Consider the following 26,350-nt stretch of genomic DNA (forward strand, 5'->3'; position numbering starts at 1 on the left):
AACGGCCTCATCACATCCCTTAAACACTACGATACTTATTGATATTTTTGCTCAATCATTACATAAAGATATGACGTGCAAGAAGGGCTGTGTACAGGTCCTAATTAAAAGGTTGAGAGACGGAGATTGCAAGTCGTTTTATGATGCACTCCTGTCGCGTCAATTCCACCATGACCTAACAAAAGTGCAGAGTTAAATTTCACAAAAAAAGTTACCGGACGCATTTTGATAACAACAAATGTTCACAATATACTTGTGCAAAATGAAGTCAAGCATTACTTTTTGTTTGGTCACGCATTTTTGAATAACGTATTAAAGAGGATTGTTAAATTGGCATACACGTGTCAGTTAACACAACTTATTATAAAGTTAATTATTATTGATACCATATATAGATATCGTTATACAAAATGCAAGTAATGGTACAGGGTGAATGCTGAGTCATTGAGTGGGTATTTTACCTATCATATCTCTGTCCGTGGCATTATTGTCTCTCAACCTTTGCTATTTGTAAGGATATCGGCATTTGCCATCATGACCGGCTATTTCTGTCCGCATGGTTTTGTTTCTTTGCTTGCTTCAGATATGTTTATTAGCAATATTACCTGAAAATACCAAATAAGAATAGCAGCTTTTCGCTTTTGTTCACATAGATGGCCGACGTTATTACTGACTTTCATAGCATGTACATGTAATTATCAATGTAATGATAGTTTCTACATATCTGGAGACTTTGGGTATTTCTCCTGGCCGAGATATATCAGAGTCTATAAAAGTGGTAGTTTCTGCTCCTGCTTGGCACTCGGCATTTTTTGGGAGTGGGAGGACTAGCTCGCCTGTTGTCTGTAATATGTGACAGGTGGGTGTACTGCTGGCTGTCTTCGGGAGTATACTTCAGGGAGGTAACACTATAAAGCTTGCATCAGTTTCGCACTATCACAAGGTAACAACACAAACATACCAGTCTCCCAAATAATACGAACATTCACCACACGCATGCATCTAGCACACAGGGAAAACAGTCCCTAAATGGCCTTAGCTATTTATAGGACGTCAAACAATACAACACCAAATTATATCTCCGTGAGATTAACTGTTCAGACAATGATATGGAGGTTGAAATGTCACATCCATTAACTAAACATACACCAATAAACCAACACATATGTACTGAAATGACGTCATTCCTTTATGGACGCCTGGGTAACGGTCCTCGGCTGTTAATAGGGTGATAGATATCACAGGACCATTCAACCAGGTCGGTATAATACATGTACCACACTGACCGAATCAAAGATACCTTGTCATTTATGATATGAAATTTGTTTTAAAAGAGCAGAATTGCATTATCTCTATATTGATAACAGCAATTTACATTATGGCACTGTGGCATCACATTGAGTATATCATAAATTTAACATTAACCCGATGTTTCTAAAAATAGTGTCAGAGTTCAAAATATCAACATTCACGTGGCCAAACAATTCGCCAAACACCCATATCAATTATATCTGTTTCCTCAACACAAACGAAACTGCTGTCACAATGACAAATTTTGTAATTAAATCTGCCTAGATCTATTAATGGATTGACGGTCTTCTCATCTATACGTAGTCTTGTTCATCGTGTAATATATAAGGGATAGGATATTGCCATTATATCAATTAACAATCATCCAAATTTTCTCTCACAAAATATACTTAGGAAGCTTGGTTATACAAATGTGGAAACTTTGGAAATATAGAAAAACGAAGTGAAATATTCAGGTTTTTTATGTTTGATTTTTAATTCAGATGAAAATTTATCAAAATATTAGAAGAAATCATATGTTTGAGAATCTACAATAACGTGTGACTTTATAAATATGTATACCAATGTGTAGGTATATCGTTATAACTATAATGATAATCCCTTTTCACATCCTTTTATAGATATTCAATTAATACTCTACAGTACATATCCGACGAAAAGGAATTATGAAGTATTAAAAACGAAAAATGATATCATTTTTTTTTTGTATAATACCAAACGTTATTCACTTTACGTTATTACCACCCTCTAAAAATTTGAGTTTCTCAGTCTGTCTTCAAATCTAAAGTTAATTAATAATTAATGCATCGCGTAATTATTTCTTCCTTCGCCTCTATATTTGTTGCGTAACCTTTTGAGAGATCATTTTTGGACACGCTTATTCTTATCATTTATTAGTGGTAATAAGATATACGTTGTATTTCTGTATTGTGGGTGATATACAAGCAGTGTATGTTTAAGATTGCCCTATCCTGTTTAGAAGTATGCAGATAACTTATCTTCAAACGAATGAATTCACATACTCTCTAAGCGGCCATGTGTATACTGCACATGCTCTGGTGAGAGGCTATTTATAAATCTCAAATGTCAAGGTCACGGCGCTGACGTTAGTGATAAATACCTTGTACGGTTTAGATAATTGACCCAGATACGGCCAGGAATAACTTGACCTTGAAATTAGCCTATTATCTGATAAATAGTTAATTGTTTGTTGGGCTAATCACTAATTGCTAAACGAACTCTCGGATTTTGGATTAAAATCTCACAGGAGGACGCGTGGAATGAAGAGAGAGTTCCAACAGTTTTTGGAGGAGATATGTCGCTGCTTTGGACTTATTTACCAACTTTATCCGAGTTTAATCGGAATCTTCACATTCGTGATGAAGATAATTATATCGCTAAAAGCTATATCTACATTGTTTTTAAAAATATAAGAGGTAGTTTTTTATTCATGTGTTGGTATATAGTTTTACCTGACATCATGTTGATGTATGTTTCTTCCTTGTTTGGCTTTATATATGACCAAAGATGTTGATAGACCGTTAAATCTTTTATCAGTCAATCAATTTACATTATATAGATATTTTACTCTAATCCCTTCACCATATCAGATCGTTGAAAGCATTATTTTAAATAAAGCGAGCTTTTCGAGAGTTCGTCTATATAACCCGTGACAATGTAACTTGACATGGCCAATACTTGCTGAAAATCCTTATTACGATACCATAATCTGCAAGCTGTGAAAGATAATGTAGCTTCATTTCGGTCTCATTTTGTGACGTTACAAAATGGTTTTACTGCGTGTATTATATGTATATGGTATTTGCTGTAAAACACCCTTTCAATGTTTCGTAGAAAATGTTCCATTTCATGAAAATTGTATTGTTTCCTTACAAAAATTTCGATTTAGCCTTTGATTTTCCCTCTCTTTTTATCGATGACTCCGACGCTCTCCCTTCCGGGATGCCTGGTCTTGTTCTTAAGTAAGATTTTCTTGTGTTCATTTAATTTTTACTCATTTGATTGATTTTCAAATAAACTCCTACACGACAGTATAGTATTGTCTAAATTATCGCAGTATAATAATATCAACAGTTTCCGTCGATCTTGTCGTTCGACCTCGCGAGTCGCCTGTGCTTTTTATGTTTTATGTCGTTGTAATTTATAATTTGAAAATTTACGATTATTGCCTCCTATAAAAAGCATAACAAACAAACAAAAAAACACGTCAGTTTGATTTTTTACCCCCTCCAGACGAGACAATCTTAGATAATAAATCTGCTCCGATAAAGTAATAAAAATAATTCCTTTCTTTGATTTATTATCTTCAAAATTGTGAATTGAAATGTTAACATTAAAATAAAATGTTAAGGAAGACCATTTGATCACCACTATACACTTTAATAGGCGTGGCGTTAGTTGGCCATTTTGAATCCATACAGATTTGTGAACTGTGTTTTAAATTATGTTCCGTACGAGTCAGCGAGTGGGAGTTTTTCATACTTTACAGTGAGAGTACACGTCTTTATAGTGACGGTAAGATAAAATAAATATGGAAGTGTAATTCCTCGATAGTATACCTGGTATCTATCTTACACGCTACATTGAACCGCTTTACTTTTGAAACAGTTCCAAAAAAAGTTTACCACGGCACTTTATTTACATGGGAACCCATGTTCAAATGACGACATTCGGAACATATTAGTCAGTTGATGCGAAACCTAGCAGGTAATGATGCATAACACTGATGCGTTCCGAATATGTTACTACCGCATAGATAACCCTCCAGCGTAAGTTCATTTCGGATAAATCTTCCAATGCCCCGCCGTCGAATCATTACGGTTGATGAGAGCAGCTGCAATCTGCCGAGGAGTTCCGAGTATTATAGGAATCATTAGACGCCAACGCTGAGGAACCCTTAACATATTTCCACTCTGATAGGTGTTACCCTAAAGTGATTCGTTGAGCGTGCATTACGTGCCGTGTTAGCAGATCCCTGCATGATATAGCGGCAGTTTCGATCGAGGTTGATTTAATAAATATGCCATACACGTGCCAGCGTTTAGCTATAGCATGCACGTGCGGTAATAGGACTAGCCACGGTGTTTATATAATTATCAGAATACATTATTTCTTGTTTACGTTATATATACTACTGTTATATATACACTAATCAAGTATTACGCATGCCTTGTTGTTGGTGGTGGTGGTGGGGGGGGGGGGGGGGGGGGGGGGTCACAAAGTACATGTATATGCCTGATATGAATTTTCATATCTTTCATTTCTTGCGTCTAATGTAAAGACGGAGGAGGCAGATGTCAGTACTGGCCCTAGCCCGAGTTTCCTCTGGCCCCGACACCATGTCTGGTGTAGGGCCACGGCGCACCAAAATATACGACAACGTGGAATGACAACGCGGAATTCTCCGACACCGTTCGGTGTCGCTAAGATTTTGGTGCAAACACAATAAAATCGGGCGTGATATAACACCTACCTAATGAGATATTCAATTACCCCCAAATACCCATTTAGTCCCATATCAGTGTTATAGTCCGTCCATATAGACCCTCGCCTTAATCTGGTCAAAATTCACACTTGACTCGACGCCATATTGCTTGTAACTATCCAGTCGCGGGTGGCCCAATCACCCTAATCGATGCGCGATGGAGCGAAAATAAAATAAAAATACAACATTTATTCCTATATACATGTAGTCTAACACTTACAGTTTGTAAATTATTTATTCTTGTATTAAATATAACAAGTTTTGGGACTAATAAGCTTAGTTTTCTTGATTTAAACTATGTAAGAAGAAAATCACAATAAATGATATGAGGAATTCTCGGTCCATTGAGTCCCACTTCGGATCGTTAGTTGCACTGTCACTTACACAATGGCGAGTCAACAGTGTGAAATTTTGACTAGCGTAAAGGCGAGGGTCTATACGGAAGGAATAGAACACCGATTTGGGAATAAATGGTTGTTTTGGGGTGAATCAATATATTATTTATCCATATATGTAAGGTAGGTGTTATATCACGCCCAATTTTATTGTGTTTGCACCAAAATCTTAGCGACACCACACAGTGTCCGAGAATTCCACGCTTTCATATAGTAGTGCGCTCCGGTCCTATACCAGACGTACGCGTACGCGTGATGTCACGGCCAGAGGAAACTCGAGATATACAAGTATCTGTTTTATTACTTATTTGTTTATACTTTGGTTTGTTTGGTTTGTTTTGTTTAACGTCCTGTTAACAGCCAAGGTCATTTAAGGACGTGCCAGGTTTTGGAGGTGGAGGAAACCCGGAGTACCCGGAGAAAAACCACCGGCCTACGGTCAGTACGTGGCAACTGACCCACGTACATTGTAGGTTTCGAACTCGCAACTCAGAGGTGGAGGGCTGGTGCTAAAGTGTCGGGACATCTTAAACTCGGCCACCGCGGCCCCTATTTGTTTATACATTCAAAAATAATTGAATCGACATAAGTAACCTTACAGGTGTAAACGGGAAGATAATCATAAAATCATACTTGAGTAATATCTATTCGTTTTGATGTGATATTATTTATGTAAATGAGTTTCTCTGGTCAAGTCGTTATTGAATAAACAACGAATATCATCCTAAACAACGTATAGTTAAAACATACAAATGACGTAGACTAGAGCACCCGTTAACCCCTCATTTATATCGTAACAGGAAGTTAATCTTTGAACCTGATCTCTCAGACGGCCACGCCTGTAAGACATAAAACGATTGATCCAAGGATATACAGAATTCTAAAGACCAAATTTTGTATACACGCTCTCTCGCCTTATCATATAACAATGGTACATTGATAAGTAATCAATACACGAGCTTAGTGTGTGTAATGTCGAAAATAATCAAGAGTATGGACAATATACGCTGACGGGCACGTGCATATATAGGAACCACTATTGTGCATTAGCGTTATAAGCGAATTGTATTCAACTGAATTACAATTTTTTTTTTTGCATTTTACATCCTAAATGAACACATCATGGATTGAACTACAAACAATGTAACCAAATAGACAAACAATCAAATATAGTATATCGGGGATGTATTTCAGACGTTATTAAATGTACGTACATTTTAAAGATTGAACATATAATATAGAATACGTATTGAAACGATATTTAGTTTTTGCAGTATATCCTTAGAAATAACAGTCAACTTATTAACCGGAACAAGGGGTTAATTATTGTAAATATTAATCATGTCCATGTAATAAAGACAAAACGGTCATGGGAGGTTCGATCAGTTTTTATTGTTTAACGTTCTTTCAACAATCTTCCCTGTGTGCGAGATGAATGTTTGTGGTAAATGTGTGTGTTGGAAGGCTGCGGAATGTTCCTGTTGGTCTCTTCTCCACAAATTTCATCAAAGAGGTAGAAGAAAGAAAGGCATTGTCATAAAAACCTGTTCACAGGTTAGGCCAGGTCAGAAGCATACACCAAAAACACATTCAGTGTAAACATTATCATGGCCATAAGGACCAAACCAGGGCGAATCTAAATGGGCATAAAGCGAACAAAGAATAGTACCAGCATTGACTGACTTAATTTAAACATATTATAAGAATTCAACTACCTGACAAGATAAGCAGGCGCAAATCTTACATTATACTGGCATCGGACGAACCAGTCGTCCTAATCAAAGAAACGCTTAGCGCTAAACAAGAGTAGCAATCATTTAATCGACTCTGATATGTCTCGACACAACCAAAAGCCTTCCTCACAGGGGAGAACGCTCAACTAAAGGTCAAATGTGAGACAGTGTCAGCCTAAAAGGGAGATATTATAAAGAAAAAAATTAATAGAAAGAAGAGAAAATATAAGATCCTAAATTTAGTCGCCTCTTACGATCATACAATGGGGCAGGAGGTAGAAATCTTACGCCCTAACTGTAGGGTTACAAGGTTCTTCTGATAGCACTCTGACACACTAACGTGTGTAACAAGAGGTCACATATATATGATAACATGCATGATACATGGCGTACAGTAATGCAATTTTACAATTTGCTATACCATAAATAAGGCAGTGATTTGACTTTCTGGATGTCGTTTTTTGTTTTTTGTTTTTTGTTTTCAAATATTTTGAAGAAGTTATGCGTGTACATTTTTGTATTGTTCAAATTTTGGCCTCGTTCAATCATCTTTATAAATGACAATCCGTTTGGTTAAATACACATTGGAAAAAACACAAATAGATTTAGGTGGCATTTGGACATGATACTGATGTAATTAACGTATATAATTGGACAGAACTAGAATATACTGTAAAACAACGGAGTACATTAGAGAAGAGTCATGTCTGTGTATCTCTAATTTTGAGATACAGGATCACAGAATAGATAGCTCCATGACGTCAATGATGCCGAGGTGTTGAAGAAAGTACCAACAGCGTGCTGATTTCTGAATTTGTGTTATGTTAGGACCAGTCTGGACCATACATTTGATGACAGGTTGTCATGCGTGTTGATGTTTTTATTATGCTTTATCGGAAGCTGTTTTGGAAATTGATTTTTTCCTCTGATAAATTTTAGTTTTAGAGAAAGAAAATAACAATATAAAGTAAAATGTTCCGGCCTCCAGTAAAATATATCCTATTTCAAAACATATCTGTCAGATATTATGGTGATGGAGAGCCAAGGGGATCAGTAAGTACACAAGCACCAGGAAATTTGCTGCTGTCTTAATGGAAGTACCGGGTGAACCCAAAAAATCTGAAGATTTACGTAATTTTTAGCTTCAAATATCTCTATGTCTAATGTTTTAATATGAAAAATAGACTCAATGTGATAGCGGGATAAGGTTTTATGTACGATTCTCAAATCAAATTTCATAATATCTCTCTTTAGTCATTAGGATTCTATCAACTTCTTACAGACTTGATGAAGCCGCCTAAACCTACCTGTCAGTTAATTAGATACACAATATTGTTGTATTTGGTTTTAAAAAGTAACGTATACTTCTGATCATTGAAGAGTGAGAGACGATGGATAAGATAGAAGCGCAATGACACTGGGGATCAAAAGTAACCAATTAATCTCCTACAATATATATATGCTGACTGTATTGACAGTAGTGGTCAAGAGACAAAAAAAAAAAAACAAGTCGAGCGGGTTGTAATTCGAAATTACTTTTTATAAAGTAGGTCAAAGGTCGCCGCAAAGGTCAGCCAGTCCGCATATGTAGTACCAATAGAAAGGTCTCATAGCATGGAACACGCATGCGAAATACTAAAGCTGTATCCTAATTAGTATTGACACAACACTGTTATATATATAAATATATATTTAATATTTATACATATAAAACTAAACTTTATTTTAGCCGAGCTGTATACGGGACGTCGCGGGGGTATTCTAATAGCACTCTTGGAATTCGTTCCGGCGAGCTGACAAGATCATTGAATGTTTGCAATATTAAATAATTAGAAGAATAATTGCTAGTCGTACCAAAAAAAGAAAAACCAACGCATTACCAAAAGATTGCCAGCAGCGGTTCGTACCTGGTACACAATGCTACACAAGCATTTAAAAGCGAGAATATAGATATTGTGTACTTTGAGAGCACGTGCACGCATTATGTGTTCTATGACACCTTTTGCACGCTTATAAGCTATGCAGGTGTCATGGTACATAGTTTTTCAAATACATTTTCTATTCCAGATTCTAATACCCGTGAAAGAGGTACCACAGTACATATGATTAATATACAAATTTGGTTTTAAAATATACATATTGTACGTACAAGATGTGTCGGTAGAAATACCAAGGTCATGTTTTGCAATCGGAGAAATGCTACCATGAGTGATTAACTTTGCAAATCTGATCCTGATAGTTGAGATGTCTCGCTCTTACTGGCAAAGTAGTAGTGATACTCGTGATCTCGTCAACACCACTGCTTTCCAAACAATATTTAACAGAAGTAATTTTTAACAAACGTAATGATTTTGACATATATACTCAATAGTTTGATTGCTTGCTGGATTTGTTTTGTATCTAATATCATACAGCAGCTAATGTCATTAAAGGAGGGCCTCCGCTGTGTGGAAGATGCATGGGTGCTGTATATATGTGTTTTTGGAGGCTCTTTAATTAATTGATTGGTTGGAAGTCGGTTATAATTTATATCGAATATAACCAAATAAGAAAATAATAAATTAATAATTTTCATATTAAGTAAAGATACAATCGTGTAGAAGAAACATACGACACTATAATCGTGTTAAAATGGACAGGAATTATCACAGGATGTAGATATGAATCGTAAAAAAATAGTTCCCAGATGTATATATCACCTTAAAACAACCTGTCTATTGTCAAAGTACAAACACGTTTTGAGCCACTTTATGACGTTAACGCATGGAAATCCCTCATCTGTTTTTGTTAGATGCCAAGTCCTTTCGAAATGAACCAGCTTGGAACTAATGGTCAATTCCTGCACGTCATTATATCTAATAGGTAGTACTTATGAGCATGTGATGGAATAAACAATCAAAGAACTGTATGCCTGTGAACCTTTAACCTTTAACTTCAGGCATGGTTATCTTGACGTCAGCTTAACAGGCATGTGATCAATAAACTATCGCTAAGCATTTTAAAGCAAAGTAGAAACTTACCAATTATTGAAATGTATCAAATATGATAAAGATGTAACAAAATCTCAAAGATTTAAGAATTAATTTGCATATGGCAAAGATAATTATGGGGTAAAAGATGCTGTATTTTTGACGCGTGAAGCTGTCCATACGTAAACATGCTTGGGATACTGACGTCATGTGTAATCCATTACCACTCGAGGAGGAACAAACAGCTCTCATTCTGAGTTGTACATGTAAGTTTGGAGGGCGTATGGCCGAAAGTCTGACACGCTACCGGACTTCCTAATGTACCTATTCAGGATGGTAATGCCATTTTATCTCATTCTACGAAACCCATTGTGATAACGGAAATGTCTATTTTTGTTTATTTTCCTTTGGTAATGAATTACACAAAAACGCTTTCTGCTGAGTTTTCGAAATATATGTTCTTACTGAACTGTGTCAATATGACCATGCTTTTAATGGGTAGTCAATGTGTCGAGTTGAATTTGCCAAGACAACGAACGTCTGGAGTTTTGCCGAATCCTGTTTAAGATAAGATTTCCCGACAAGAAAATTGTCCCGCTAACCATCAAAGCCGTTTGACCACTTGCGCTATCTTCAGAGTAAAGTGATTCTAAGACATTACGACGCTCGCGTATTGAACGCTGTCGCGCTTATGAACAAACGTAACAATGACACAGACAGTGTGTTTAAGCATGTCTGTGACTCGGGTAATATCTATTTCCGGCCAATCTGATTCCTGATTTGGATGGTTCGGTTTTAATGCAAAACATAGTATATTACAGCAAATCTATTTGCTAAGAGAAGACTACAGAATACACATAGGCAAGATTGGATATTTCCCCAGGACCAAATTACGAGTTTAGCGTTGATGGCATACATGTACATTGGAATATTTACATATGTTGAACAAAGTTTTCTCTGCTGAGTTTCTAATAAATCGACCAATGACTGTAACAAGTCTAGATAGATTCATAATGAATGATATAAAATAGAAAGAAAAAAAACACAGATAAAAGTGTGTTCCATATAGTTTCTGCACAATATTCAGTTATTATGAATTGACCTGAATAATCTTGTAAAAATTATATCTTTTCCCGTATTGAATCTAATACGTTTTAATCGTTTTATACATATAATGTCAATATGAAAGTTATTTGAGATCCTATATGTTTATTATAACCTACTGGTCATGGTAGATAACGTAAAAAATGGGCGTGGTCATATAGTGGAGTCGACATTTATACTGTGCATTTATACTGTGTTATGTCTGCTTAAACCAGACGCTTGTGTTCGTGCCACTCTATAACTTAAAGACTCTCAATCTGCCACAAGAGTGTTTTTGATCACGATCATCGTGTTGTAATATTTCGCTCCCAAACTGGAAACGTGCGTGTTAAATGGCAATTTCTTTGCTGAGAACGCGAAACAAGTTCCGTGGTCGATAGCTCATGTATTCGTTAAATTATAAGTTACACGCAATTCATTGTTTTCGGCATTACACATTTTGCTACGCACTAAACATTACTCGTGTATATTTTAACAGCTAGAAACGAAACAAATACATAAGCATCTTGAATCCGGATTGGTCTCGTAGGGAAAACAAAGACAACCTTCATATTGACGTTCTAATGAAAATGATGTACTTAGTCCAGTAGACTAGCAATTGATCGCAAGGACGTGACGTTACGTTTGAACTGTCAACGTTAAGTGTTTTTTTATCATCAAAAAATCACATACAAATCAAACACGCAGTAAGTTCCATCCAATCCGGAAACTTCTTTTCCAACGAATCTGAAAAGGTGTGTGCTTGTGTGTTTTTTCTTTCTTACTTTTTCAAGATGAAAACTCCTTACGATATTGATCAACAGAATTAAAAATACATTTTTAATTGAATCGAAAATCAATATAATGCAGTTCTTGTTTGCTTTATTCGGATTACTAAGGATTTCCATATAGTTATTATATTTATGTCCACGATGGAAAAAATACAAGATTACATCTCGAATTATATGTTTGAACTTTTTTTTATTAAAATATAGACAGTAAATTATGTACATGGTATATTTTTGTCGGATTAAAACTGTTGGTTATTTAAAATAGTAAAATAAACCTCCAGGGCCCACCCAGTCTATCTTGCAGAATTCATACAACCTGGATTATTGGGTGCGACTTGAAAGCTGTTTCTGTTAAGCTTTCCTCTGAATAGTTCAAATCTACATCAGCCACCCCGCTTTATTTGTTGACGAGTGAGGAACGTGGCAATCGTTGTTTACCGTTCTAGCGTTAATCTGCTCTACAAAGATAAGAGTTTATGGACAACTATCACAGAGCCCCGTCTTACAATACGCAGGCCAATTAGCTACTAAAGACAGTAAAAAATCTTCATTTTCTTATCTTCTGCGGTACGGTCCTAGTGATAAAGGGAATCATTACAATCCTAATGTGATCTTAAGTATGGTCCTCTTACACGTACTCCAGCCAGTGCTCACCGGAAAAGTTGGAATCAATTACTCAGTAGTTCGCCGCCATTTGTCAGTAGCCGTATACTGTCTTATTTACATGTACAAACTGTCACTGTCTGTTAGTGACATCTCGATAGACTGTCTGTATTATCGTGTAATGCTAAGTGAGACCTTACTATACTGCCATCATTTGTCTGTAGTTTCTGGTTATTCCATCGCATTTATATGCTAACTTGTGTTTGTCAGTATCATCATAATATACTCTACAGTATTGTCGGACTTCTCTATTTGTCCCCAACACCTCAATTTACTGAATTCGCCTGACAAAAACCTTGTTATACTGTCACCAATCCACAGTAAAACTTTGTTATACTGCCACTCATCCACAGTAAACCTTGTTATACTGTAACTTATCCTCAGTAAAACCTTGTTATACTGCCACTAATCCACAGTAAAACCTTGTTATACTGTAACTAGTCACAGTCAAACCTTGTTATACTGTAACTAATCCTCAGTAAACCTTGTTATACTGTAACTTATCCTCAGTAAAACCTTGTTATACTGCCACCAATCCACAGTAAAACCTTGTTATACTGTAACTAGTCACAGTCAAACCTTGTTATACTGTAACTAATCCTCAGTAAACCTTGTTATACTGTAACTAATCCTCAGTAAACCTTGTTAAACTGTCACTAATCCACAGTAAAACTTTGTTATACTGCCACTCATCCACAGTAAACCTTGTTATACTGTAACTTATCCTCAGTAAAACCTTGTTATACTGTAACTAATCACAGTCAAACTTTATTATACTGTAACTTATCCTCAGTAAAACCTTGTTAAACTGTAACTAATCACAGTAATACCTTGTTATACTGCCACCAATCCACAAGTTTTACTGTAAATAATCCGTATAACCTTGTTATACTTTAACTAATCCACCGTAAAACCTTGTTATACTGTCACTAATCCACAGTAAAACCTTGTTATACTGCCACCAATCCACAGTAATACCTTGTTATACTGCCAATAATCCACAGTAATACCTTGTTATACTGCCACCAACCCACAGGTTTTACTGTAAATAATCCGTATAACCTTGTTATACTGTAACTAATCCACAGTAAAACCTTGTAATACTGCCACTATTAATAAACCCTTCTTTTTCTACCTCAGTAGACTTTTTAATTCGTCTTTAAAACCTTGTTATACTCTCAATACTTGTTACAGGTGTACATTTTTGTAATAAACCCTTCGTTTGTATCTTCAGAGGACTGTATTGAGTCTGTAAAACCTCATTACACTGCCACTAAACCTTAGTAAAACCTTGTTATACTGCCAATAATTCTCAGTAAAACCAGGCTATACTCTCACTATTTGTGAATAAACCCATCTTTTACTGCCAATCCATGTCTCACTTCATTGCCGCTATTTGTCCAATGAATTCTCACAATTCTGTCAATTTTTCTACAGCAAGGTTTGGTATTATAATGCGGGTTATCAAGACATCTATGTAACTCCATAAAGTGAAATCCGACAATTGTTTTTACTTTGGGTGATGTGATATATCTAACGAGAGCCATATATACTTGTTGGATTGTGCTGTATATTCCTGATAAATATATACATATAATAATAAAATAAATATAAATATATAAAATACAACCTGCATATACTTTTTTTTTACTATCTGGATTTTTAATGATAGAATATTCCATATGGTGATCCCCTTTGTGAATTTATTAATATTCAGCCAACATTTATTCATCGGATTCATGTTTTGTCTATGAAAAACACATAATCTTTTCTAATAAATATGGTCGTCTTTTTTCTCCCAAACGTGACACGCATTATTGTTCGTTTGATTTCCACCATACAAAAGGTTTTGTGGTCGATGTAATAAAAGTTTATCATACAAGTCTGTTCGTGCTTTGAGCATGCGCGATTCCGGCTTTCTTATTGAATTATTTGTATATTGCCAATAATGTTTAATGGATGTTCCAACCGACTGTCACTGAAATAAGAATTTTCATAAAAAGCGTATGTATGTTCGTGATTGCTTGTTGGTTGTATCATAAAGTTCAGTATTGTTAAAGTTTCTGACGTTTATATCAACGACAGGTTTAATACATTGTACTAATAAACCACAGAGAAATACAGCGTGTTATGTATTTCGAAACACTAATATAATATAACTCGTTTATTTAAGAATATCAATAGCAAAATCTCGATAAAATGTTAGCTTTGTCGCGTGTTGGCTGTGCATAACATTTCCCCTCTCCTCCTTCAGAATTATTGTATTTATTCATTCGAGTTTTGGTTTGGGTTTTTATTGTTTTAGTCCTATCAACAGCCAAGGTCATGTTTTACCCTTGCCTCCGCCTGTGTTAGAGATGCATGCGTGTTGTGACTGTGTTTATGGAGGCTGCGTTATGCTATAGTTTGTCTCATATTTTGATTGTGCGGATCTGATGCCGGCTATATATAGTACTCCCCACTGAAGCATACCGTCGAAGGGATCCAGCAGGATACCTAACCCTGTTAGATTATGATGATAACAGGCGAACTAGGCCCTATTTATTGGAAATGTCACTTAAAGCTTGACAACTGATGGTCTCCTTTTTAGGGTTTTAACGTCTTTGCAAAAGCCAGGGTCATATGAGGACAGGCGTCAAGGAGACACTTAAAAAGAAAATAAACTAGAGAAAGACAGAACAGTGAGGAAAGTAAAGAAGGATTTAAGATTCCAAGTGTTGCAATGCGGATATAAGACATATTTTGGTCTCTTCGACGTTCCCTAGATAGAGGACAAGGAAGTAAATTCACGATTCTTCAGAGCGTCGGTCATTTAAACGTAGTTGAGGATCCGAGGTGTGTAGTTCGACGCTTCTAACCCGTGTCGATTTGAGTTTCACAGAAATCTGAGAAAAGGGCAGGTCTGTGCTGTTATGGTTGTGTCTTTTTGCAAAAGACTTGACCATAATTCCTCTGGATGGCTTAAGGCGCGTCTTCCTGTTCAGTGAGGTCGTCACTAACTGTAAGGAGAAAATTAATATACACAACGAATATTTATTTTTATATAGTAATTTTCTTCAGATTTCACTTCCCTACTTCAGGAATAAGACATAGTGAGGATATGTGTTATCTAGTAATGTAGTATACGTCCAGATTACAGTTTAAAAATTGCTACAGGAAAGTGATGTTTCTTACTACTAAACAATATACGTTTTTTCTGACCAACAGTTCAAATCCCATGGAATCTATACTGGATGATAATGATGATGTTTATCGTGTTTTCGTGAAAGTAATTCTAACAAAGTTTAGTTTTTTCGGTCTTACATAATTGTCTATGGAAGTCAATAACAGAAAATTCCGAATAACATCAAATTCAAGCTCAAAATCGATAGAATAGAAATAGAAATATCAATTTCTTAAAAATGTAAAAGGAGAATAAGACAAGATGATCCGGAATGGGAAGCGTCTTCCACACGTTTACATCGGGGATACAATAAAAAGAAATCAAATTCATGAAGCAGCTGGATAAACTGTAATTTGATTCTATAATTAAAGTCAAACCTTATTCATATTTATGAAGAAAATGGTTTCTTTTTGTGTCACGGAACGAGAGAAAATTTAATATATAAAATAGGGTTTCCTATATGGAGCTATTTTTTTTATCTGATTTATTATAGTTTTCTATATCCAAGAATCCTATTACATTGTTATAAGCATGATTTATTGAATTATGCATCTCGAATTTAATGTTTACTACATCAAATGTTAAAAAAAAATAGATTTAAGTAAAGTATAACTTAAATCTGGAAGGCAAGTTTAATATGTAAAATGTAAAATATGTATGGAGCACCCTATGTTATATATATACATACTGTGTACATATAATATGAAAAACATTATACCGGAGATTACAAATATTCTGAACCGGTACTGTTTAACATATTTGTTTAGAATACAAAAGGAATACAAGAGGAACAGTCGGAGCATACAAGATTAAATATAATCTCTACGAATCATACGATGCTTATTTTCATTTTTTTTATTTCTAGAGTAAAAACATGAGAATATCCGTAGCACAGATCAAATAAGTGCATACTATGGAATTATTACCTGTGAAATACTGGTAAATATTTTAATGAGTTCCCGACAAAACCCGCCATATACAAATTGTATATCATGCTTCATATATGCAAAATATAGTTTTCTTTCCTGGAATATGAAGCAGAATGTCGTTTATATATATATATATTTTTTTTTTTGGAAGCACTTTTTTTGCGATCTATATTGTTTGTTTGGGTACCCGCTTTAGGTGTTTGACATCACTTACGAGTCATAGAAGGGCAAAAAGCTTTGTTGTACGGATTGTATAATATATCACATTATTGTATCGAACATTATAATGTATTGAAGTGTTCTAATAATTTCATAGTCCCGTTTCTATTGTTAAAATGCCCGTAGTTCTTTTTCGAAGGACCAACATTTGAGCGTATTCAAGTGGTTTAATTAGCGGTTGATATTCCCCTCGTTTTTATTGATTTTGAAATAAAATACGACCTTGTTTATGTATATCTATCGATTTTCTGACTTTTTAACAACATATGTTGCTCCAAATATTCCTCTAACTTCTTAGAACATATCGGTATCTGAAAATTGAGGCCATTCGTAAGTAGACGTGTCTTTCACCCTCCATCCGGAAATGAGATTTTAAACACACACTCATCGTTACTCGCCCATATTCATTCTATTCATTAGTAGAGATGTATTTAAACATATTGCGTATGGCACTACAATGTATATGGCACTTCCGTATTCTCCGACTCCTATGGCTATGAATTATTAGTTATTAACCCTCTTCCTCGACCCCTTCTTTCCTACCACAGCCACCACCAGGAAACTTAACAGTGGGTATTAGTAACATGTATCAGTCGGTTCGGCTTTCTATAAATAACTAGTCTCTAATCATGTGTAGGTATGCACTCAGAGCTGGGAACTTCTGTCGACAGTTTCTGAAGCGAGAGAGAGAGAGAATATCTATTTTTATCCCGTAAAGTACAACCCTCCCGGACGCTTGGCATATAATCCATACCAGCATGTGTCTGAATACATGATTATTTGAGGGATTTGATTTTGAGATATAGTAATAGAAAAAATAAAAGTCTTAACGTCGACCGGTGAGTGTACGTTAGCAGTATGCTACATATTTGTGGACGCGTTATTATACGAAGTTCACGATCACCTGCACATAAACTATAGAACCTAACGAAACAATTTCATCAGAAGAAAATACATGTGGACAAAGTTACCACTTTTTATGGAGATAATTGCAACCATTTTTCATGTGTTATGCACAGAATAGTTCTTGAATATACAATATAATTTAATAACAAAACTTTTTGGGATTGTTGTAAAATGAATAAAGTTTATATTTGATAAAAATTTAATAATTCATACTAATGACCATCTTAATGTTAAACTTTTAGTCGTTGCCTACGAGTCCATGTATTACATTATATGACGTCATAGTTATATGTACATCGATGCATCCATATACTGCAGCCTTCAAAAAATGCTCACGCGCATCTCGTACACAGAGATGTCCGTCCTTAAAAGACATCAGCTATTGATTGGACTTCAAATAATACAAAACCAAAACCAGTTTGGTATTAGGAACAAATGATAAGTATGTCAATAATATACAAATATAGCCACGATATAGATAGAAATTTAATAATAACACTACGAAAAACAAAACAAACTTAAAATGTCCGTCATTTTCTCGGCGTTGAATGAAGTTAAGCTTTCTGATGTTTTTTATATGACCAGCTATAGTAAGGACTTTGAGCGGTATGGTCGTTATGTACCAGTAATGGGTAGCCGTTTTAAAAATCTGGTCTCTCAATATAATGTCTTGTAAAGTGCTATATATAACATATAATGCTATCGATCAGTGCTATTTTGTCTGAAGGTCTGACTCATTGTTGGTTGGCAGTATGTGTACTATATACAACGCGTCTGCTATATCTTCTATTTTTTACTTCCTTTCTTATCTAGGCTTATTATATACATGAGCATAGCTTGGAGCACGTGTATGCCATCTTCAAAAACGTCCGTGCGCCCGGAATAGATCCAAGAAGGATATCCCGCCTGACGTCAAAAGCCGTGGGAGTGCTTTCGACACTAATATTTCTTTATTTAACATGGAATGTTAAAGGAGTTAATAATTACGTGAAGTTCCTTAACTGCTGGCATATCCGCAGCAAAGCAGCAGATCAATATTATTGGTTATTTTTAGAGTGATGATAAAGGGGATCTATTTTTAGAGTTTTAATGACGTCAAAGATTTACCACTGACAAAATAAAAGAGTAGTTTGGCTACAAAGAGCGTTATAGTTCGACCTGCCACCTCTGATGGGAGTCTTGTCTGCAAAAAAGTTCTGTGTGTGGAATGAATCATTTTTTGGCCATTTTGTGTTGAGGAATCATCGCTCATCTGTTATCCATATACTGTACCCTGAACAGGAGTATACCTTTGGTAGTGTGGATACTACGGCATTCTAACGTTGACTAAGTGAGCGTACAAATAGTATGTGAAGTTTAGTAACTTCTATTTAATCGTGTGCATTTTCCCCTGGAAACACTTTATACTTTATTCTATGTAGAAGATTGTTGACTTTGGCCCAAATTTTCTGGAGAGGCGTTCACACATCTGTGCATTCGAACCAATGTTAATGCAAAACATTCGAAGTATTCGACTATATCGTCAATTATAGTGTCAGGAAAGAGTACAGGCCATATATATAGGTACAACTGGATACGGTACCTACCAATAACTCTCTTAGCCTTAATAGCTTGTTTACAAAGTGTTAATATTTGAATAGCTCTCCAATGTGATGACTTAGTCCGTGCGTTCTTTTCCGGAATCTTGTATAGTATCATTTGATAATAGACTATAATCGTCAGTATCATATATGAAGCAATAAACTTAATGCATCCGTAGTAAATTCAAAAGCCTACAACCATCCTCTCAATTTGTAGGAAATTCAACAACAGCAAACAGATATAAATAGGAAATACAAATTTGGCGCAAATCACGGGAGTTATTATATATTTATCGATATAGTGGACAGCTACAACTGATACTAAAATCAAAATAGAGCACAACGCTAATTATCAGTGATAGGGCTGATATCAACTGACGCACTATAGCCTATATATCTTGAGAAAAATCCCAGTCGTTTAAACGCTTCTCTCGTGCTTGTTTACGTTTTCACATTATACAACACGAGTTGGACGGTGATCTATTTAGCAAGCATACGCAATATACTTCAAACGCGTTTACACCCTGTCTAAACACAAGCGGGAACCAGAGGAAACCCTGCTGCAAATTCCTAAGATATTGATCAACTGTTTATTATGAGTCATTTTCAGTATATATAAACGATATACAAGACAGTGTGTCGATAAGCCATCACCTAGCTTAATTCACTTTCCCGAACGCTTACGGACTTTCGTACATGTGCATGTCGGTATAAAGGACGAAATCTACGTCACATAATTGAAGCTGGAAAATCTCATTATTAATAAATCATTATTGAAAAGCCATAACACATACGTGATGTCTCAAGAATCAATGGCACATCATTAGCGCTTAGTATCTAGTAAATACTCATATCAGATTTACATAGAAGGAGAACAACAGGGAAAGTCTAATCATCTTTAGTGACGTATATTCTGATTACAGTTGTGAAGGACGTGTTTCATTTACCGCGTTGCTTGCATACAAGCAGGTTGTGAAATCATAAGAGGATTCGTTAACATTTTGACCCTTCTTACCTGTTGTTTTAGTTTAATTTGACTACATTCCTACATTTTGCTTTAATACGTGATATAATAATCTAACATTCGTGCTGTGGACACAATAGGACTTTTGTATATATCTCGGATTTAAGCACACGTCGACCATGAAGAGCGAGATGAGTACCTCCAAGGTAGGTTAACCCACTTCATTCTCAGATATCAATTAAACCTTTTAACTTTCGTGTTCATTTCATCCCCAATCTTGATCTCATATTATTCTCCCCGTGTTCCGTTTTCTTAAATGTTTCATTCTAACAGCATCCCAGGAACCCCCTACACTTTACCCCTCATCATGCTTTCCAATATAGCCCTTCAATTTTGGTTCATTCTTGTTATCCTGATCACTAATGCTATCCCTACATTTTGTTTTTTTAATTGCCCCGTTCCTAATTCTACCCCTTTTGTTCCTCCCGTTTTCCTGACCCTTCTGCTGGCTCTACCCCTACGTTTTTTTTAATTGCCCGTTCCTAATTCTACCCCTTTTGTTTCTCCCATTTTCCTGACTCTTCTTCTGGTTCTACCCCTACTTTTTGTTTCCCGAGTTGTCCGTTGTTAGTGGTGAAAGAGTGAAGGTAAACCCCTTAACTTGTATTTATCGTATTGACAATCGTGTAATCAGTATTCATCTTAAACTCTTCGTGCATCTTTGTCACACGTGTAAAATCGACAGCGAATAGCTTGTGCTACGTAATAGATACCGAACGTTGCTCTGTAATAATTACGCAGAAGCTGGCACGACTTGCCAGGTTCTTCTTATTGACTTTTCCCTGATTGTAAGCATCTATTTCTGCTTTCTCTACCAGTCCCTAAATATATCTGACAAGATTAATAACACAACTTAATTCTTTTTAAAATCCCAATTGAAGTGTTTTGTCGACAAGGAATCACATTTCACACAGTTCATGTCATTACCTTTTAGAGATCGATATACCATCTTGTAAGACCTCATTGCTGTATATTCTACAAGGAGTCCGTTTCTAAAATCTCAAGATATATTTTTCACTAAAAGACAATATATTTGTAAGTCTTAATATTATTCAAGAAAAATATACTTATTGAATCATTATGTTTCTTAACACAAGATATAATTTTTTGACTTAGTAGAGGCGTTTTCGTTGTCGAGGCCAGATAAAGTATCTGGTATGACGTAAGCGGTACCGGCAGTCAGATCCTTTTTGTTTGCAGGTGTTTAACAACTCATGTAGTGGAAATGATAGTGTGAATATGTGTTATTTATAAATCTTTTGCTTCTTTACTCGTGGTTTAATGCAATTAATAATATGTTTAACTATCGATATAGCATTCATCCAAGACTAACTTCTACTGCTGGTAAACGGCAAAAGGGATTGTCCTTGCACTGTTTTGTGTACATGTGCATGATAATAAATAACACAGCGTTAGGAGAACGTGCGTGGCATTGTATCCCATTATAAATGCATTTCGACAATAACTAAACATCATATGAAGGTCACAGCAAAGATGAACAAATATTACGACCAGGTGTATAGGAAGATCTAGCGTGTTCTGCTTTGCCGACAACACAACAAAACAAATCAAGTGACATGTCATTTGGAGATAACATATCATCTATCGTAATTCTTTTATATGCAAACACAACATATCTTGTTATTATATCAATAAAACAGTTGCCCAAAGTTTCAAGTTGATATCATGCACAGACGTATCGAATTGTTAATAACAACACGTCTAGTGAATAGATGTAGAATAAAATTCGAATACAGCAATACGATTTCTCATTCATAAGAATTGATTCAAATTCTCTGACCTGTTCAGATTGATCGCTTGCGCTTGATAGAACTGACGGTATTATGGCCTCGGAGTTCTAAATATAATCTGCTATCGTGTAAAATTTTATTGAAGTAGTGTCCATTGATCCAACATGAGAACGTATATTTATGAATGAAATGACGTCACAGCGAAACAAAGGAAACAAGTACCGCATTTTCATCGATCGACACGACACCAGACAGTCAGATATTATTAGACCTCGGCACCAGAATGTGTTTGTTGAGTGTCCCATTCATACAGCCTGTGGCTACAATGTAAGATTTCGTTCGATATATGTCTTCTTATTTCCTTTGCTTCACAGTTTCGTCTGGTCCTTTGTTATGCCGTTTTTTTCCCTGCAACATGAGTTTATTTTCATATATCCTGTAATAAAATTTGAAGTATATTTCTTTGTGACTAACTTCAAATTTAACAGTTTCAATAATTGCTTTAAGCAAAACTACTATTCATTTGTGCACCTTTTGGAGAATATTGTACATAGCAATGCTTTGTATGAGGCAACTAATGTGGTCCATCTGTATTATGAGAAGCTTCATGTCATCTGCTTATCCAAAATTTGCACTGCAGCAGCTGATATGCTTGTTCTTTTCGTGTTTTTTTTCAAATTTGTGAATGTTATCAGAAAAGCATAAAAAGGCAAAACGGTTATCGTTGTAAAAATGAAATCAAAAACCTGCTATGGGTTTGTGATATAGTGGACGACTAGTTCGGCTGGGGTGGGAGGGGGTGAGAAAGCGGCATCAGTTCCGCGCTATCACATTGAGACCAATACTAATACGCAATCATTGCAAGCATGACTTTCGCACAACAGTGGAGTCCGTGGTTAAATGAAAATAACTGTTGATGGGAGGTTAAACAATACTTAACTAAACTAATTTTACTTTATTGAAAAGTCGAGTCAAATTGATGGCACGTCATACTAAAATGAGAAAAGGGACAAGGAACGTTGGTGACAAACCCCTCTAAGAATCGACAAAACCAGGATTCAATTTCATAGATAAACTCTGCATGCAATGGATCAGAAGGGGATAGCACAGAGTACTGATAGCTATAGGAGAATACCGCAAAGCTTCGCTACACGTTACTTTCGGGCCACTATCATCAGTAAACAGATTACAGATATCATAAAGAAACCGTAATTCTGAGTCTAAATCGATAACACAAGGGAAATAATTTGAATAAAAATATAAATCAAAATGGAGAGCTATGTTGTACACATATAAATGGAAAGGTACATCGCTTTTTTATCAAGTATTTCAATGATTGAATCTATCAAATGTAATGCAGAAATTACGATTGGCTAAACAAGGGGGGGGGGGGGGCAGGAACTGTGGAGGAATCTTTAGGTACAGCGTTAACGTTGGGATTGAACTCTATATACACATATCTTCTAACCTTTTATTGTCTATTTCTGTAACGTTTTAACAATGTACATTGTATTTGCTATTAATATCTAATCGGTGACGTCATACAATCTATATTGGGTCCGGATATCGAGTGTTAAAACTACACAAGCTGTGAAGTCGATTGATTTCTTTTGTAAATGGTGTGTAACAGTATGTAAGTTAAATTTTAAGGAGTTGAACAGCTTTGTTTAGGTAATGTTTTAATCGTCATTGATTAACACTAATGCCACATGGTGGTAGTACCAGTTTGTAAAATAGACGTTTAAAACGCATTCTGCCGCACTTGCCATTGCCTTTACTTCACTCTTTATTCGTGCCAATGCTTTGATGACACCATTTCTAGGTTTTCTCTGGGCCACCTTTGCCCTACACGTAGGGCATAGCAACTGTACCTGCTGATCCCTTTGCGTGATAAAAGAGTTTTTTTTTTTTTTTTTTTTTGTTTAACGTCCTATTAACAGCCAGGGTCATTTAAGGACGTTCCAGGGTTTGGAGGTGGAGGAAAGCCGGAGTACCCGGAGAAAAACCACCGGCCTGCGGTCAGTACCTGGCAACTGCCCCACGTAGGTTTCGAACTCGCAACCCAGTGGTGGAGGGCTAGTGTTAAAGTGTCGGGACACCTTAACCACTCAGCCACCGCGGCCCTTTGATAAAAGAGGCGACCGAACTGCGGATATTATCTTTTGTCTTCTTTCTACAAAACGTTTTTTCTTTCTTATGACTCCCTTGGCTCTGCTTCACTTTTGGCCGTCAGGTTGGCTTTGGCCTCTGTGAGGAAGGCTTTGGGTTCTGTCCCCTGGCCGATACATACCGGGGTCTATGATAATGGCAGTTGCTACTTTCGCTAACGCTCGTTATTGTCGGAGTGAGACAACTGATTCGCATGTGTCCGTATAAACGCATCATTTTTTTTCTTTAGGTAACGACTGTATGATGAAATATGTCGGATTTATTTACGTAAGCCAATTATTTCGGGAAGGATAGCTGCCCGTGACAAGATTAAAAGTTAAGATTATGTTAATCTATGCAAATTCACTGAGATGACACTATACAATTGTAGTTTTTATAGTCATAAATGCAAACGAGAGAACATAAACCTAAGCGCACTAGGGACTCATTCAAATTTTGAGTACAGTCTTTTAAAGATAACAAGGTATAAATGTTCCCCGTTTTCAAGAGTATGCAGTTGTTACGCTTCCAAACAGCATATTCATCTATATTCACGGTGACAATCTTATTCTTAGGCTTATAAGTGTAGAACTTAAAAAGCGTGTGTTGTGAACAATGCTCTGATAAACGTTATTTTGAAATTTTTTGGGAGCCATTATGATCAGATAGAAACATTCGCACGGTCCTTTTATGGTGTAAAGTTCCATTTCCGCTATCATTATTCTTAACTTGAAAACATGACATTTCCTGAATTATACATGGAATGGTCGTGAGGATATTTGGTTATTAATCAAATCCGTTGTCACATCAATACTATATTAGAATCGGCTTTGGAATTATTTATTCCATAATACAAATGCTTCTAGCACGCACGATAAGCAAGCTTAAATCATGAGGAATATTGATCAGTGTTGCTATCGTGTACTGTAAAAGGCATCACAAATACTCGACCGAACAATATTGGCTATCACAATTAGTGCAAATAAATAGACAACTCACATATCCTAGTGCTAACTGCAATGAATTGGTCTTTCTGTTGCAAACAATCGATATTCTTTTTATAGCATTATTCTTCACGATTGAAACTGCAATGACGTAACGCTTTTCCTCTGTCGTCTCTTGCGCGTGCAACATAATACAAAAGCCATATCTTAAGTGTCATTCCGATCTTTATTTAGACTCGTGTGGGTGCTTTTGACGCAATTCCGGAAGCTGGAAAATTCAGACTCCGTGAATGTTTTGACACATGTCGCTTGTTTTCATGGACGTTGTATTGTCGAAGGAACTATTTTATGTATATTTTTGTGTGATTAATAAGTATTAATTTGTCTATATACCGTTCATCCTGCATATTTGAAGAGATACAAAGTATATAAAATAATAGATAATATAATAGAGTATATGAGGACTAAATGAGCGCTGCTACCGTTAAAGGAGTCAGCGATTTCATTACCTAAAGAGTTAAAATCAAATTTATAATATTTCGCACAAATCAAAATACGACGGAATATTTAGAAACCTGTTATATTTTCAACGTGTTAGGCAAATGATTAATACTGAGGAGAGGGACCCTCGGTTGTCTTGATATTTTTTCTTTAAATTTATATTCAAATTCATTTGAATGCTAATTGGTGTGTCTGTAGTATTTTGCAATGTCAATATTAATATTGCCTACTGTCTATATTCATGGATTTACAAATACGGGCCACCATACGGCGTCCTAATGAAGTCATCAGTATCAAAATCTTCTATGTTTAGCCTTAAAAATCAATCAACATATGTACATCTTAAATTCAACCCCTTTTCACGCACTTGACTCCTTGGACAGCAAAAAAAACGTTCGCTATAACCATGACCTGGACGGTTTTATATAAAAAAAAATTCCATCCTTCAGGTAGGGCGTAAGAACTTATCTGTTTTCCTCTTCGCAAATGATTATGGGAAGGTTTTGGGTTCTGTCTCCTGGTCCAGACATACATGTATTAAGTCTATAAACATTGCAGTTTCTGCTCCTGAATAGCGCTCAGCATTTTGGGAGTGGGACGATTGGTTCGTCTGTTGTTGTGTTGTCCTACTGGTATCTTCACCAGTATGCTTCAGTGAGGTCGCACAAACACGAACAAACTGCAGCTTCCCCAAAACACACATTAACTGCACGCATCACATATGAGACTATTCAA

The 26,350-nt window shown here is 35.8% G+C and overlaps 1 protein-coding gene across 6 annotated transcripts in view; it reads left to right on the forward strand.

Moving 5' to 3' along the window:
• Window positions 1–26,350, forward strand: part of LOC117316410 (calmodulin-beta-like) — a 129,075-nt gene that overhangs the window by 81,312 nt on the left and 21,413 nt on the right. Inside the window, exon 1 of one of the 6 annotated variants that reach the window (XM_033870965.1) lies at window positions 20,286–20,417. The exons of the other annotated variants lie outside the window; for them this stretch is intronic. Within the exon in view, the coding sequence (XP_033726856.1) occupies window positions 20,391–20,417 (27 nt within the window). The 5' untranslated portion in view covers window positions 20,286–20,390. Of the gene's footprint in view, window positions 1–20,285; window positions 20,418–26,350 lie in introns of those variants that run through there. 6 annotated transcript variants of the gene reach the window in all.

This window comes from Pecten maximus, chromosome 18 (genome assembly GCF_902652985.1).
Source record: "Pecten maximus chromosome 18, xPecMax1.1, whole genome shotgun sequence".
Lineage (NCBI taxonomy): Eukaryota > Metazoa > Mollusca > Bivalvia > Pectinida > Pectinidae > Pecten > Pecten maximus.